Source organism: Tursiops truncatus, chromosome 1, assembly GCF_011762595.2.
Source record: "Tursiops truncatus isolate mTurTru1 chromosome 1, mTurTru1.mat.Y, whole genome shotgun sequence".
Taxonomy (NCBI): Eukaryota; Metazoa; Chordata; class Mammalia; order Artiodactyla; family Delphinidae; genus Tursiops; species Tursiops truncatus.
In genome coordinates, this window is record NC_047034.1 from 87,118,856 (window position 1) to 87,131,980 (window position 13,125).

Genomic DNA, 13,125 nt, shown 5'->3' on the forward strand with positions numbered 1-13,125 from the left:
CAAGTGACCGAGCACTGGAATCTCCCCAGGAGGTTGGTCAGCTGCCCCTCACAGCATCTCAAAGTAGCATGACTGAGAAAAGCCTCTTACCTTTGCCTAGAGGCCCTTGTTCTGACCCCCTGATATTTGTATTTCTTCGGCGGCCTCTCCCCTCCTCCGAAGACTGCAGGGACCTGTGAGCATGCGTGGTCTGTTCACTGACAGCTGTGGCCTTTGCTGACCTTTGACATGTCTGCCTCTGTGAGCCAGTGGACATGGGCCACTCTGGCGCTGGAGCTGCTTTTCAGGCCCTGGCAAGTCAGGTGTGGAGCCTCTAAGGCTGAGGATGGGACTCTGGGCTGTGATTCTTCCCCGCAGCAACCTCAGGACCCTCAGATCTTCCCAGAAGCCCTCTGCCTGTTCCACTAATGTCTTCTCCAAATGGCAGTCAAGGCCTTGTCTTAATAGAACTAGAGCCATTCTCTCCCTAGGCCAATATTCTCTACTCGGCCTGACCTCAAGCCCTTGTTCCCCGGGCACAAGTCTCATCCTGCAAAGGTCTCCCTTACTGCACTCTTTCCCCAGAAAGACGGGGAGTAAGAAAACAGGAAGGCAAGACTGGTCTTGCTTTTAAAAACCTGACCTGAACTTGAAATGGCCAATTCCCTTGTGAAAGTCTCCATCCATCCACAGTGTCCCCTGTGCTCCCCTACCCATGTGGCCCCCGTTCTGCCGAACACACCACGTGACTGTCACATCCCACCCCCAGAGCGGTGCAGGGATTCAGCCCCAAAGGAAGCCAGGCTTTGCAGAGATGTAGTATTTATTGAGAACCATCTGCTTAAAAACCTCACCTATGTGTGTGCATGTGTGTGTGCATGCGTGCGGGTGCATGTGTGTATGTGCGTGTGTTTGGGGACAGTGAGGTTGTTGGTCCGAGGTGCAATCAGACGGCCTTGGCCAGCCCCACGCGGTTGTTGGCCCTGTCAAAGACGCTGTAATACTCCCGGATGAAGACATCCCCCAGGATCCACTGCTGGGAATTATTTTCACCCTGGAAGCCACTGGTGCAGAAGCCCTGGTCCTGGGAAAGGGAAGGCTGACATGAAGCTGGTCCCAACCCCAGTTGCTGTGCCTCTCCGGACCCCACCCCCAATCACTCTCTCATCTATTATTTCCTCTCACCCTTGAAATCACCTTCTGAGCTAAGCAAACAAGTATCAGATTCATCTACTCAACAGACGAAAAAATTGACATTCAGAAATGAAGTGTCAGATCCAAGATCACCTGGTGGGTCCCCTCCCCGTTCCCCCTCACCGGCCCTCCCCACGCCCCCATCCTCCTGCTCTTAGCACCTACGGCCCTGGTGACCAGCCAGAACAGGCCTGGGGACCCAAGACCTTGACAGTTCGGGGTGCTCAGGATTAGGTCAAAGCTGAAGCCGGCAGGGCAGTAGGGATGAGGGCTGGGTCCCCACAAAGCCCAGGTTATCAAGAAAAATCCCAGACAAAGCCCTAGGCCCCAGGGCTTAGAAGCTAGCGCAGTGGATGGAGGTTCCTATGGGTGGCTGTGGTCCCGCCCATCCCACCCTCCCTCAGGCCGCTGGGCTCGGTCCTTCCTGTCTGCACCATTTCTCCCAGGATGAGGCTGCCGCAGCCACAAATGAGGCCCAAGGACCACAGACCCCACTCCGAAAGGCCAGGTGGTCTAAACGCACGTCCTGCTCTCTCCATCTAGCCCATGCCACTTATCACCAATGCGCTGAGTTGCCAGGAGGCAGGAGGGGAGCTGGGTGAGCCCAGGCTTCCTCTCCGGAGACTCATACCTGGTTGGTGTAGGCGGAGGGGGTCAGTGGGTACATTCTGCTGTTGATCTCAAAGACCACCGTAGGCATGCTGCTCAGGCTGCCGCAGTCGATGTCAAACTAAAGACCAGAGGGAGGTCCTCTTAGAAGGGCCGTGGGTGTGATCTGACTGCCAGTAGCAGAGAAAGTCCCAGGTGGGTCCTCTGCCTCTGCACGGCAGCCGAGAAGTGGGGAGGGACCTGCTACTCAGAGGACCCCCAGGGAGGTCCTTAGACCTCAGAGGAGTCACACCGATGGGGACCAGCCCAGGGACAGACACCAGCTCGAGACAAGGAGTTGTTTGCCTCGACATTTCCCCTCCAAGCCCAGCCAGAGCTCCCAAGGACACTGAGAGCACTTAGCTGTCAGGGAGGAAGAGGGGAGACCCATGAGTGGAGGGGGACAAGAGGGCGCAGCAGAGCTCAGGGAGTCGGGGATGTATGACCCTCCCTGCGGACAGGAAGTCAGATTGCAGCCACTGCACGAGACATGGGACCTCCAACAGCAAGTGAGCCAAAGCTAGAAAAGCTAGGCCATCTTGAATGCCTCCCAACCCCTGCAGGAATCCCAAGCCCCTCACCATTTCCCTTTGTCATTTCTTCCATGTGCAAAGGGGTTCCCTCTTCAGGGGGGTCTGGGGAGGTGGGGATAAGGGTCTGGCCTCACCTCACCATACTGGTTCTGTGTGGCTCCGATGGCCATCTGGATGTTAAGGATGTCACTGCTGGGCCCGACCAGCATGGAGGTGCCCGTGTCCAGGATGGCCTGACAGCCACCATCACAGGCCACCACCACACCACCGATGGTGACACTGCAGAGGGGAAATAGGATGGCCTCGCAGCGCATCCGGCATCCACCCCTCCCTCGCTGGGTCCCTCCTAGCCTCCCCTGCCAGGATCCTTGGCAGGAAGGAAGTCCAGCCACCCCAGATCCTTTTCTTTGGGCTCCTTCCTGGAGCCCCCATAACTTCCTGAACTGAGAGAAAAGACCCGAAACCATTTTCTCCCAACTCAGTGACTCAGTGGAGGCCACCTGACCTTCTATGGGACAGCAACTTCAATGGAACAACAAAGTCACAGGCATTAAGGGGTGGAATGGGTACCACACTGGTTGCCCAAAGATCTGGCTTCAAGCTTTGTCCTGCCATTTATTTGCTGCAAATTCCCCAGTCTTCTTACACTCAGGCTTCTTATCTACAAAATGGGTACATTAACCACCCTGTTCTTGATTTCCTCAAGGGATGGTCGTGAGGTTCAAAGTCGATGTTAGTAAATTACAAAATGAGGATCATCACAGCACCACCCCCACAGGGCTCTAGTGAGGACTAAACCAGGCAGTCATATTCTCACCCAGCACAACGCCTGGCAGGTAGTGGTGCGGGATAAGCACAGCTAGTCTTATTAATAAAGTGTAAGTGAACGTTCAGCATTCTCACTGACAAAGACACTTGACCTTGGAGCATCTGATTCACACGTTAATGTGATGGTCTTACGAGCTACCGGGCTGACACCCAGACCCTCACATCCCCACACCTGGAGACAGCCTCTGGCGGGGCCACAGCTGCCGCTCACCCACCTGTCCACGGTGAACTGCCAGTACTTCTGCAAGGTCACAGGCACCCAGTGCAGGGATCCTGTGTAGTAGGACGGGTCAATGGCCCCCAGTGTGAGCATGCTCTCCTGGCCATTCCTGAAACCAAGGAAAGTCATGATGTGGGACTCCGACACCCTGGCTCTGTGAGGAGGTAGCCCAGCCCCACGCAGGGTTAGATGTGATTCAGACCCTGCCGCACTGTCCTCCCTGCCCCCAACACCCACCTCCACCCCAAAGGCTTCAGATGAGCTCTCCCACCTTCCCGGTACTCCAGGCTTTTCTTTGATATCAGCTGCAGCATCCTTTCTCTCTGAACTCTGCAGCACCCCCCCAGGATGAGGCAGCACTAGAGCCCAGAGCATGGGCATTACCGTGGGAGGGGAGGTCAGGAAGTAGGAGGTCACGTGCCTGTCAGGCTCTGCTCAGGCCACTGTGTCCCTGCCCCCCACCACTCAAGGCTTTCGGCCCCCAGCCCTTTGGCCTCGAGTAGGAGAACGGATCTTCAATGAGGTCCCATATGCTCTGCATGAAAACTGCCATCCCAGGGCTTCCCTGGTGGTGCAGTGGTTGAGAATCTGCCTGCTAATGCAGGGGACATGGGTTCGAGCCCTGGTCTGGGAGGATCCCACATGCCACGGAACAACTGGGCCCATGAGCCACAACTACTGAGCCTGCAGGTCTGGAGCCTGTGCTCCGCAGCAAGAGAGGCCACGATAGTGAGAGGCCCGTGCACCGCGATGAAGAGTGGCCCCCGCCTGCCACAACTAGAGAAAGCCCTCGCACAGAAACGAAGACCCAACACAGCCAAAATTAATTAATTAATTAATAAACTCCTACCCCCAACATCTTCTAAAAAAAAAAAAAAAACTGCCACCCCCAGCCCAAACCCTCTCTGCTCCTCCTGGGACTCTGTCTCATGGCCAGGAAACACCGGCACACTGTGGGTTGCCTGCTTCTCACTCTGCAGCTCTTGTTCCTTGGCCTCATCAAGCTCTGTCCCACCTCCGGGCTCTGACACATGCCGCCCCACTGCTTAAAATGTGCCATCCCTTTGCCTCACCTGCATATCACCCACTCGGGCCTCAGCGAAGCTTCCCCTGGCCACTCTCCACACACATATCTTGTCAGACTGGGCAGTCTGTTACTATTAAGCCTTCAGTACATGCAGACCTCCCCTGCAGGGAGTGCTCTTATCACAACTGTCATCATAATTGTATACGTAATTACGATGTGTGTGTTGTCCGTTTCCCCCGCTAAAAAGTTGACTACCAGTTTGTCCTGTTTGCTGATGTATCCCCGTCTCCTGGCACAGCCCCTGCACATAGTAAGGGCCCATAAATATCTACTGAGTAAACGAATGAGTGACTGCACCTATCTACCCCCTGCCTGGGTTACCCAGCTCCTTCTCCTGGGTGTGATTCCCTTCTGCCAGTCCTGCCACCCACCCCTCTGTCTAGCAGAGTTGCCCCATCAGGCGGGTAGAGTGGGGAACACTGGACTGGGAGTCAGGAGCCCTGGGCCCCCGACATGGCTCGTCCACCAGTTTGAGGGTGACCATCCCGCCCAAGCCTCAGTTCCCTGCATATTGAAAAGAGAAGGTTGGACTCCTTTAGAGCCTGCTCTAAACATCTGTGAGTCTCAGGGACATCAATAAATGATTACTGAGGCCTGCCGCTTTGGAAGAAAAGAGATTAAAAGCCCGTATGCAGAGATGCATTCAGGCTTCCTTTTTTTTATTTATTTATTATTTTTTTTTTGCAGTACGCGGGTCTCTCACTGTTATGGCCTTTCCCATTGCAGAGCACAGGCTCCAGACGCGCAGCCTCAGCGGTCATGGCTCACGGGCCCAGCCGCTCCGCAGCATGTGGGATCTTCCCAGACCGGGGCACGAACCTGCGTCCCCTGCATCGGCAGGCGGACTCTCAACCACTGCGCCACCAGGGAAGCCCCAGTCTCCCTTTTCTAAATGCCAGAAATGAAAGTCAAATGCTGGCCCAGTGGACTCTGACTGCATCAGTGACCATGTTGGGGACCTTTAGGCAGGAGGTTGGATGATTCTGGAAGCAAGGAGAGGTTTGCTTGGATGATGGTGACTACCCTTGTGTTGCAGCGTCCCCAAGGGGTGGACACTCCTCAGCCGACAGCCCCTGCCAGGATGTGGAAGTCCAGCCCACGCCGGGTGCAGCTCCTACCTGTCCATGTAAACCGAGAACAGGTCTTGGGCCACCAGGTGCCTGTTCATCATGTTGTCAAACACGGGGACCGAGTACTCAGAGGCAAGGGAGGGGTAGGCCAGCCCCAGGATCCCATCGAACTCGGAGTAGGTGAAGACGTCACCAGGTTCCTGGGTGCTCAGGCCCACAGTCTGCTGGGGGTCCACAATGTCGGAGACCTGCAAGAAAGGCAGAGTGACCTCCACCAGGGGGCCCTGCAGGCAGAGGACCCAGAAAGGTCGAGGGTCAGGCTCTGCCAGCCCGCCCTCCCTCTTTTAGGCAGCGTAGTTATATGAGCTTAAGAGAGAAAAGCCTCCTTTCCCAGCTCTGTGCTGTGGTTTTGAGGGAACTGGTCTGATGAGGCAGGGGACAGGGTGGCAGGGGAAGAGAGAGCATGGCTGGGGGTATGGACAGCAGTGCTCATGGTGCAGAGGTTGGGGGTGAGCCCAAAGAAGGGCACAAAACAAGGGACGCTCCAAGGCCCTCTGCCAGCCTGAAGCCCTACCATCAGCTGCTGCACCAGGGCATCTCCCAGGGAAGAGCCGTGGGAGCAGCATGATGGACAGAGAGAACACGCACGCAGTTTGCATCGAAAAAGATCCCGCTGGGGCTTCCCTGGTGGCGCAGTGGTTGGGAGTCCGCCTGCCGATGCAGGGGACGCGGGTTCATGCCCTGGTCTGGGAAGATCCCACATGCCGCGGAGCGGCTGGGCCCGCGAGGCCTGGCCGCTGAGCCTGCATGTCCGGAGCCTGTGTTCCACAACGGGAAAGGCCACAGCAGTGAGAGGCCCACATACCGCAAAAAAAAAAAAAAAAAAAAAAAAAGAAGAAAAGATCCCGCTGTGCATCCTTGCTCTGTCGTGTGCTGTGTGACCTTGGACAGGTACCTTTCTGAGCCTCAACCTCCTCATCTGTTACAGGGAATAATAACACCTGCATCTCAAGGCAGTGCTTAGACTAAAGAATATGAACGCTGAACATTTATCGCGCACTTACCAAATGTATGATCAGTGAACCTTTATCGGCACTCTGCGAAGAAGTGCTAACCCCAAAGTGTCCTATCAACCTGCCCGCTTCCCTGGAAGGCTGACGTGTCCACTAGCCTATTCTGAGCTCCCACAGCGGCCCACCAGGCCTCCTGCTTCTACTCTGTCCCCTTATAACCCATCCTCCACACAGGTAGCCGAAGCGAAATGGAGAGTGGACGTCCTCAGGTCACCCCTTGCTCCACAGGCTCCTGAAGGTATTCAGGATGAAACCCGTGTCCTAGAGTCCCCTCATGCTCTGGTCCCTTAGCTCACCCTGCTCCACCCACACTGATCTTTCTCTTCCTTGGGTGCCCCACTCATTCTCACTTCATGTGAGACTTCTGTGGGTGGCAGGGGGGAGGGAGGTCCTGACCCCTGAGCCTCTCTCTCCCACCCCCTGCCCAAGGTGGGTGAGCGAAGAGAGCAAGGTGCACCACGGCTCAGGCCCACAGCAAGGGCCAGCTCTTCCGTGAAGATGCAGGATTTCCCCCCAGAACCCAAAACAGCAGAAAATAGCAAAACCTCGGCAGGGGAATCGGCCTTCCAGACGTCTGTCTGCGGGGCCACCTCAGCCAGTGGCTCTGGTGCTGACTCCTGGGGAGGCCTGAGCTGGGAGGGCAACTCCTCAGCTGAGGAGAGGGCTGTCAGCAGAGAAGGGCTGTGTCCTTTTGGGCTTGAAGTAGAAAAGACTTCAGCCAGACTCCGGGAAGAACTAAAGGAAGGTCAAGGGGAAGAGCACCAAGGGATGCTGCTGGAGTTTTAATCTTAGATGGTGGATGAGGACGAAAAGAAAGATGTTAACGTGTATTGGGCACTTACTATGTGCTGGCCACTGTATTAAGTACTTCAGAAGACAAAAAGGAACACGAGCAAGGGGAGCCCTTGCCCAGAGGGCACAGATGCTCTCTGACATGAAAGAAGATGCTGCTCTGTGACTGATCAAGAATGAGGTCAAGCCCAGAGAGTCGGAGACGTGGGTCTGACACTCAGCTCCCATTGTCCCCCAGCTGTGCGACTTCAGGCAAGTTATCAGCTCATCTGAGCCTCGGGTCCCTCATCTGAACAATGGGGGTGAGAATACCTTCCTCAAAGGGCTGTTGAAAGAACTAAATTTAAAATGAGATCACACAGGTGACGCTGAAGAGCTCAGAACTGGCGAAGATTCAGGATTCAGGACTCACTATGGCCAGGTCAAGTGAGAAAAGGGTTAGGAGGATGGAAACCGGACCCAGAGAAGCGCGTCGGGTGGGGCTCTGGGGACTGACATGGGAAGGAAACGGGGAAGGGAGGGAGGGACACCCCACAGCTGCTGCTGGCTAAAATCCCTCTCAGAGTCCTCCCCCACAGCGCCACCAACAGGGCCAGGACCCAAAGGGCCTCTTGGCACCAGCTGTGGCACAGCCCAGAGCCCGGGGTTCTGGGTGGGAGAGTGGCTGGTGCGAGGGGAAGGCGAGGGCTGGCTGGCCCCAAGCCCCACTCACAGTGACGGTGTCGTAGCCCAGGAAGCCCTGCATGCTGCCCGTGCCATACTGGATGGACAGGGGCTTGCCCAGGTTCTGGAAGGTGGACGACATGCTTGGGTCGAAGCGCTGGTGATTTTCTGGAACACAGACTCAGGGTTAGTGGGGCTTGTAGCATCTTCTCACCGCTCGACAGTGCCAGTGGGAGCTGAATCTTCACCAGGTCTTGTAAGGATATCGTCTAAATACTAACGATTCTCTCTACTGAAAATAAGCAAGAAAATTATTCCTTGCTGCTCAACCCAACTCTCTGACCCCCAGTGCTACCTTCGTAGCTCCCAAACAAAAAAAAAGGAAGAAGACAACCATCCCTGTGGTTTCCCGGGACCGGCTTCTACCAGCTTCGTAATTTCCCGCAACTCTTTTTGCTTCACTAAACATTGGTTTCCTCACCTGGTAAGTGGGGACAAAAAGAGCACCAACCTCCCAGGATTGTGGGAGAAATAAACTATTTACATATATTAAATGTTTACTCAGGGGCTTCCCTGGTGGAGCCGTGGTTAGGAGTCCGCCTGCCAGTTCAGGGGACATGGGTTCGCACCCTGGTCCGGGAAGATCCCACATGCCTCTGAGCAACTAGGCCTACATGCCACAGCTACTGAAGCCCGTGCAACTAGAGCCCGTGCTCCGCAACAAGAGAAGCCACCGCCATGAGAAGCCCACACACCACAACTAGAGAAAGCCCGCTCACAGCAACGAAGACCCAAAACACTCAGCCAAAAAACAACAACAACAACAAAAAAGTTTACTCAGCACCTCCCACTTCATTCTCCCAGGACCCACTGGCATGTTGTAGACCCATTTTACAGAAAGAAAAACTGAGGACCCGCGAGGGTAAGGAGTCTGCCTTGGCTCCTAATAGAGCCAAAAAAAAAAGGCAAAAAGTCCCCTCATTTCTCGCTGGTGCTTTATCCATCAGCCTGTGATTTGCACACCTTCCCAGTCTCTGGCCATTTGGAAGGGTTGAGCGAGGCTGGGCATGTCCAAGCAAGCTCTCCTTCCCCCTATGTTTACCCCCAGCCACCCTGACCGTGGCTGGCAGAGCAGAGGCGTGGGCAGGGCAGGGGGTGGGGGTCACTCACGGCAGGCGTCGCTCTTGCAGTAGACAGAGGGCACCCAGAGGTCGGAGGAGCCAGTGTCAAACACCACAGTGAACTCCTGGGGCGGGGTCCCAATGTAGATCTTCCCAAAGTACTGACTCTGAGGACAGACAGCACTGGGTGAGGGTTGACGCTCGGCACGGAGCCTGTTCAGCTCTGTAGGCCCCGTGCTTTCTGCCCACAGACCTAGGGAAGAAACGGAAGGAGGATCCCTGGGGGGTTCTTCATCCCCGGTCCCCACGCTGAGCTCCGACCCCAGCCATGTGTGTCTTGCCCCTCCCGCAAGCCCTACATCCACTGCTGGAATCAGCCCACAAAGCATACACTGGACCAAAAGGTAAGTCCTTTCTGGTAGGGAGCCTGGGCCACCCTGCCAGGGGCAGGGACATAGTGATGGGGCACCAGCTAGGTACAGACCCCAGACCCAAGCTGTCCTGGCCGCCCCTCCTTTCCCGCTCTCCTCACGGGTCAGTACTGGGGCCGGGGCGGGGATGGGGACGACCTAGATAAGGAAACGAGGGCACAGAAGAGAAAAACAGCAGGTTGTTTACTGCCAAGAGTGACAGATGAGAGAGACAGTCTCCAAAAAGGAAGAGGGCACAGGGGGCACTCCTGCCATGTCCCAGGCAGCTGCCCCCTCCGTGCCAAGCCCAGCCCAAGACATGGGTTCCCTGGGCCCAGAAATGCAGGCATGAGGTTGGATCTGGGAGCAGACCACGTACCCCCGAGGGATGCTGTCCACAGGAAGGTCGTCTGAGGTGCAGGGATTGGTTTTACAGGGCCTGCTGGCCCCTGGGAGATACTGAGGGGTGGGAGACGGCCCCACATCCCCTGGGGTGCCATGACTCCTGAAAGAAGGAAAGAGGCAGGGGGCAGCCAACACACTGTGTGGGAATCATCACGGGAAGGCAGCCAGAGCCACTCACATCCAGGTAGCTGGTCAGGGGCTCACTGGCCACCTCCCCGAAGCTGGAGTACTTGCTGCTGACGGCAGACTGGTGTTTCTGCAGGAAGTCCTCCAGGAGCCCATGCTCTTTTAGTGCCTTTCTCAGGGGTTTGCCTTTGTGCAGAGGGATCCTGAGGAAAGGGGAATAATTAGTGGTGAGGTGGGCATCTCCACAGGGCTGCCCAGCCTCAGAGAAGTGCCCAGAGGCTCTGGGCTCCATAAGCCAGCCCCCCAGTCTTGTACCATAACCCGAAGTGAAAATCGCATTCTACGACAGTTCACAAATCCACACCAGCCCTTACAAAATGCAATGCACTCTGACATTTCCTACTCCTTTCTCTTTTTTAATGCTGGTGGAGACTCAATCGATCCGCTAATGAGTTTTGCAACTCCAAGGTTTGAAAGACACTAAGCGTATTGTCATTCAGTCTCCAGTTCTTACTGTAGACCTACTATGTGCCGGGCACCGTATGGGGCACAGGGGACACAATGGGGAAAAGGATACAGTCTTACCCTCCAGAAGCATACTGTCTGGAGAGAAAAATGGTGTCCCCCACACTCTGGAAAACGCTATGACAATGCTCCTACCCTTTGCCAAGCCCTGTTCTCTGCTCTCTGGGCAGCCTAACGTGGGTGGAAATTCTTCAAAGGGTTTCAGCACAGAGTGTGGCCCCCACGGAACTTGGTTAGAATTTAGATGTTGGGTGATGGAGGCAGATCAGCAGGAAGAGAATCAAGAAGGAAGACGGCAGAAGCTGGGTCAAGACCTGGTCTCCCCAAAGCCCGCAGAGCTCCAGCTTCTTCTCTGCGAAATGCATTCTCTCTTCTTTTCCAGCCGTCTCGGGGCCCTGCTGTGGACCAGCTGAGTGGCTTAACCTCTCCGGCTCTTAGTTTCCTCTCCTGCGGATTGAAGGACTGGAGCGTGATGGTTCCCAATGTCCCTCCCAGCTCTAAGAATCACATGGTCCTCCTCCGTGGGCCTATTTTAAGGACAACTGGAGACTACAGGTGTGAAAGTGCTCTGAGAGTAATTAAATGGCAGCAGCTTTAAGACCCATAAAGAAAACGGGTTTTCTCATGTTGTTCATGTCCCAAATGGATCCCACGTGGAACAACCTCGTATGTGAGTTATGGTCTCTCGTCTGGCGCCTTCCCACCCTCAGCCCTCAGGTGTGACATCAGCGGGGACCTGACTTATAAATGAAAGGTTCTCGAGACATTTCTCAGCCTTTGTCTCTGATGATAGAAAAGAACTTCAGCCCAAAAGGAAGGAGGCTGGACTGAGCTCCTGGGAGCAAGCCCACAGCTGCCCTTTCCCATGTCCAAGCCCCCGGTGCTTTCCGCTTTTTCCAGCTCCGGTTCTCACTGGCTACAAGATCCACTGGCTGAGTGCCTGGCGACTCCCACACTAGTAACTGCAACTCTGCTGAGCTGTCCCATCACAACACAAGACCCAGAGAGCCTCCCTCAGGGCAAGCGAGCATCAAAGGCAGTCCACCGCCCCACGATGGCGGCCCTGAACACAGGCTCCAGCCACCGTGAAACTTCCACCCACTCCTGCCTCCAGGCCTGTGCTGAGGCCACCAGATGCCTGACACTTGGAAGAACCCCACTTTCAGGACCACCACAAGCAGCCCCCACTGGTCAAAGACTGGACCTCTTTTTAGGGATCCTGCTTCCCAGGGATGGATTCAGGTTTCCCTGGGCTCGGACCTTGACAGGGATCGAACCTGGGAACCAGAGGTAGTGTGACGGTCTTTGGCAAGAGTCTGGGACCAAGACTGGGACCACCTGGGACCAAGTCCCGGCTCCTCCATTTTTAATCATGTGGCCTTGGGCAGCTCACAGACCCTCCCTGAACAACAGTTTCCTCATCTGTAAAATGCAAATAATATATCTACCTAATCCCTGAGGTTTAGTATAGGTAAAGACCTAGTTAAGTGTCTGGCAGCTAGTAGCAAGCAACTCCGTAAGTATCAGTTATTATTTTAGGAGGAGAACCTGGGAACTTCACCCACAAAGGATTTGGACCAAATAACGAGAACTTTATTTTGTTTAACAGACGCACGCATAGCTCTTACAATGTGCCAGGCACTGTTCAGAGCATTTTACAAATACGAACTCATACACCCCTCATGATAACCCCATACGATGGATACTTCTGTCATCCTAATTTCACAAATTTATGTTAAGTGGTGTTAGAGAGTTACGTTAGTGATGGAGCTGGGGATCAAATCGCAGGCAGTTTAACTCCAGAAGCCATGCCCTTAATCCCCCAGGCAGCCCATCTGACCCCCTGTTCTTGTTCATCACGCCCTGAAGAGAGTAACGGAACGCCTTAGAAGGAAAGGCCGAAAACACCAAGGCAAGACTGACCGGGAGCGACTATCTTGGGAAACTGCAGCATGTCCTTGAGGACTCCCGGGGGAACAATGGCTGGAAGACCATTTAGAGACCCACACAGAGCCGATGCGTGTGATGCCCATCCCCTCCCCTGGGGCCTGATACCCACCTGGTGATCCCAGTGCCCTGGGAGAGAGCGAGGACTGAAAGTAGCACCACGAGACACCTCATCCTGGACCTGGGTCTGGCCACAACTCCAGCCAGTGCCCACTCCCAACAGCCTTTATGGAGAATGCGGGGTTCCCTCTGGCTGGGAGCCCAGGCTGCAGAGATAGCCCCTAAATTCAGGCCACTCCACAAACACATTAAGATAGCACCCAGACTACACAACACCTGCTCTGATAAGGGCCACTCCGGGGACTTCAAAGCTGAAGGGTACACATGCCTGATCTTCAGGCCAGGAAATATCACTCACACCTTCCTGATCTGATTTCCCCTTTCAAACAGGACTTCTTGGGCTAACACAGGTGGAGCCACTGCCAGAGTCCTATCTCATGTCCC

At 55.1% G+C, this 13,125-nt stretch overlaps 1 protein-coding gene across 1 annotated transcript; it reads right to left on the bottom strand.

Annotated features, from left to right (window-relative positions):
- Positions 1-794: 794 nt before the first annotated feature.
- On the bottom strand, positions 795-12,905 carry LOC101334388 (chymosin). Its single transcript, XM_033863546.2, has 9 exons — positions 12,734-12,905; positions 10,202-10,352; positions 9,258-9,375; positions 8,137-8,255; positions 5,608-5,807; positions 3,398-3,511; positions 2,489-2,633; positions 1,805-1,903; positions 795-1,063 (listed from the first exon to the last, which is right to left on the bottom strand). Exons 1-9 carry the CDS (start codon positions 12,793-12,795, stop codon positions 926-928), a joined length of 1,146 nt encoding a protein of 381 aa, XP_033719437.2. The 5' UTR covers positions 12,796-12,905; the 3' UTR covers positions 795-925.
- Between the last annotated feature and the right edge of the window lie 220 nt (positions 12,906-13,125).

Excerpts from the sequence above, each read along its gene's own strand:
- LOC101334388 (XM_033863546.2), bottom strand. The coding sequence starts at position 12,795 with ATGAGGTGTCTCGTGGTGCTACTTTCAGTCCTCGCTCTCTCCCAGGGC. Across the intron at positions 8,256-9,257 it reads CTGCAAGAGCGACGCCTGCC|AAAATCACCAGCGCTTCGAC; the intron begins GTGAGTGACCCC and ends TCTGTGTTCCAG. Across the intron at positions 1,064-1,804 it reads CCTCCGCCTACACCAACCAG|GACCAGGGCTTCTGCACCAG; the intron begins GTATGAGTCTCC and ends TCCCTTTCCCAG.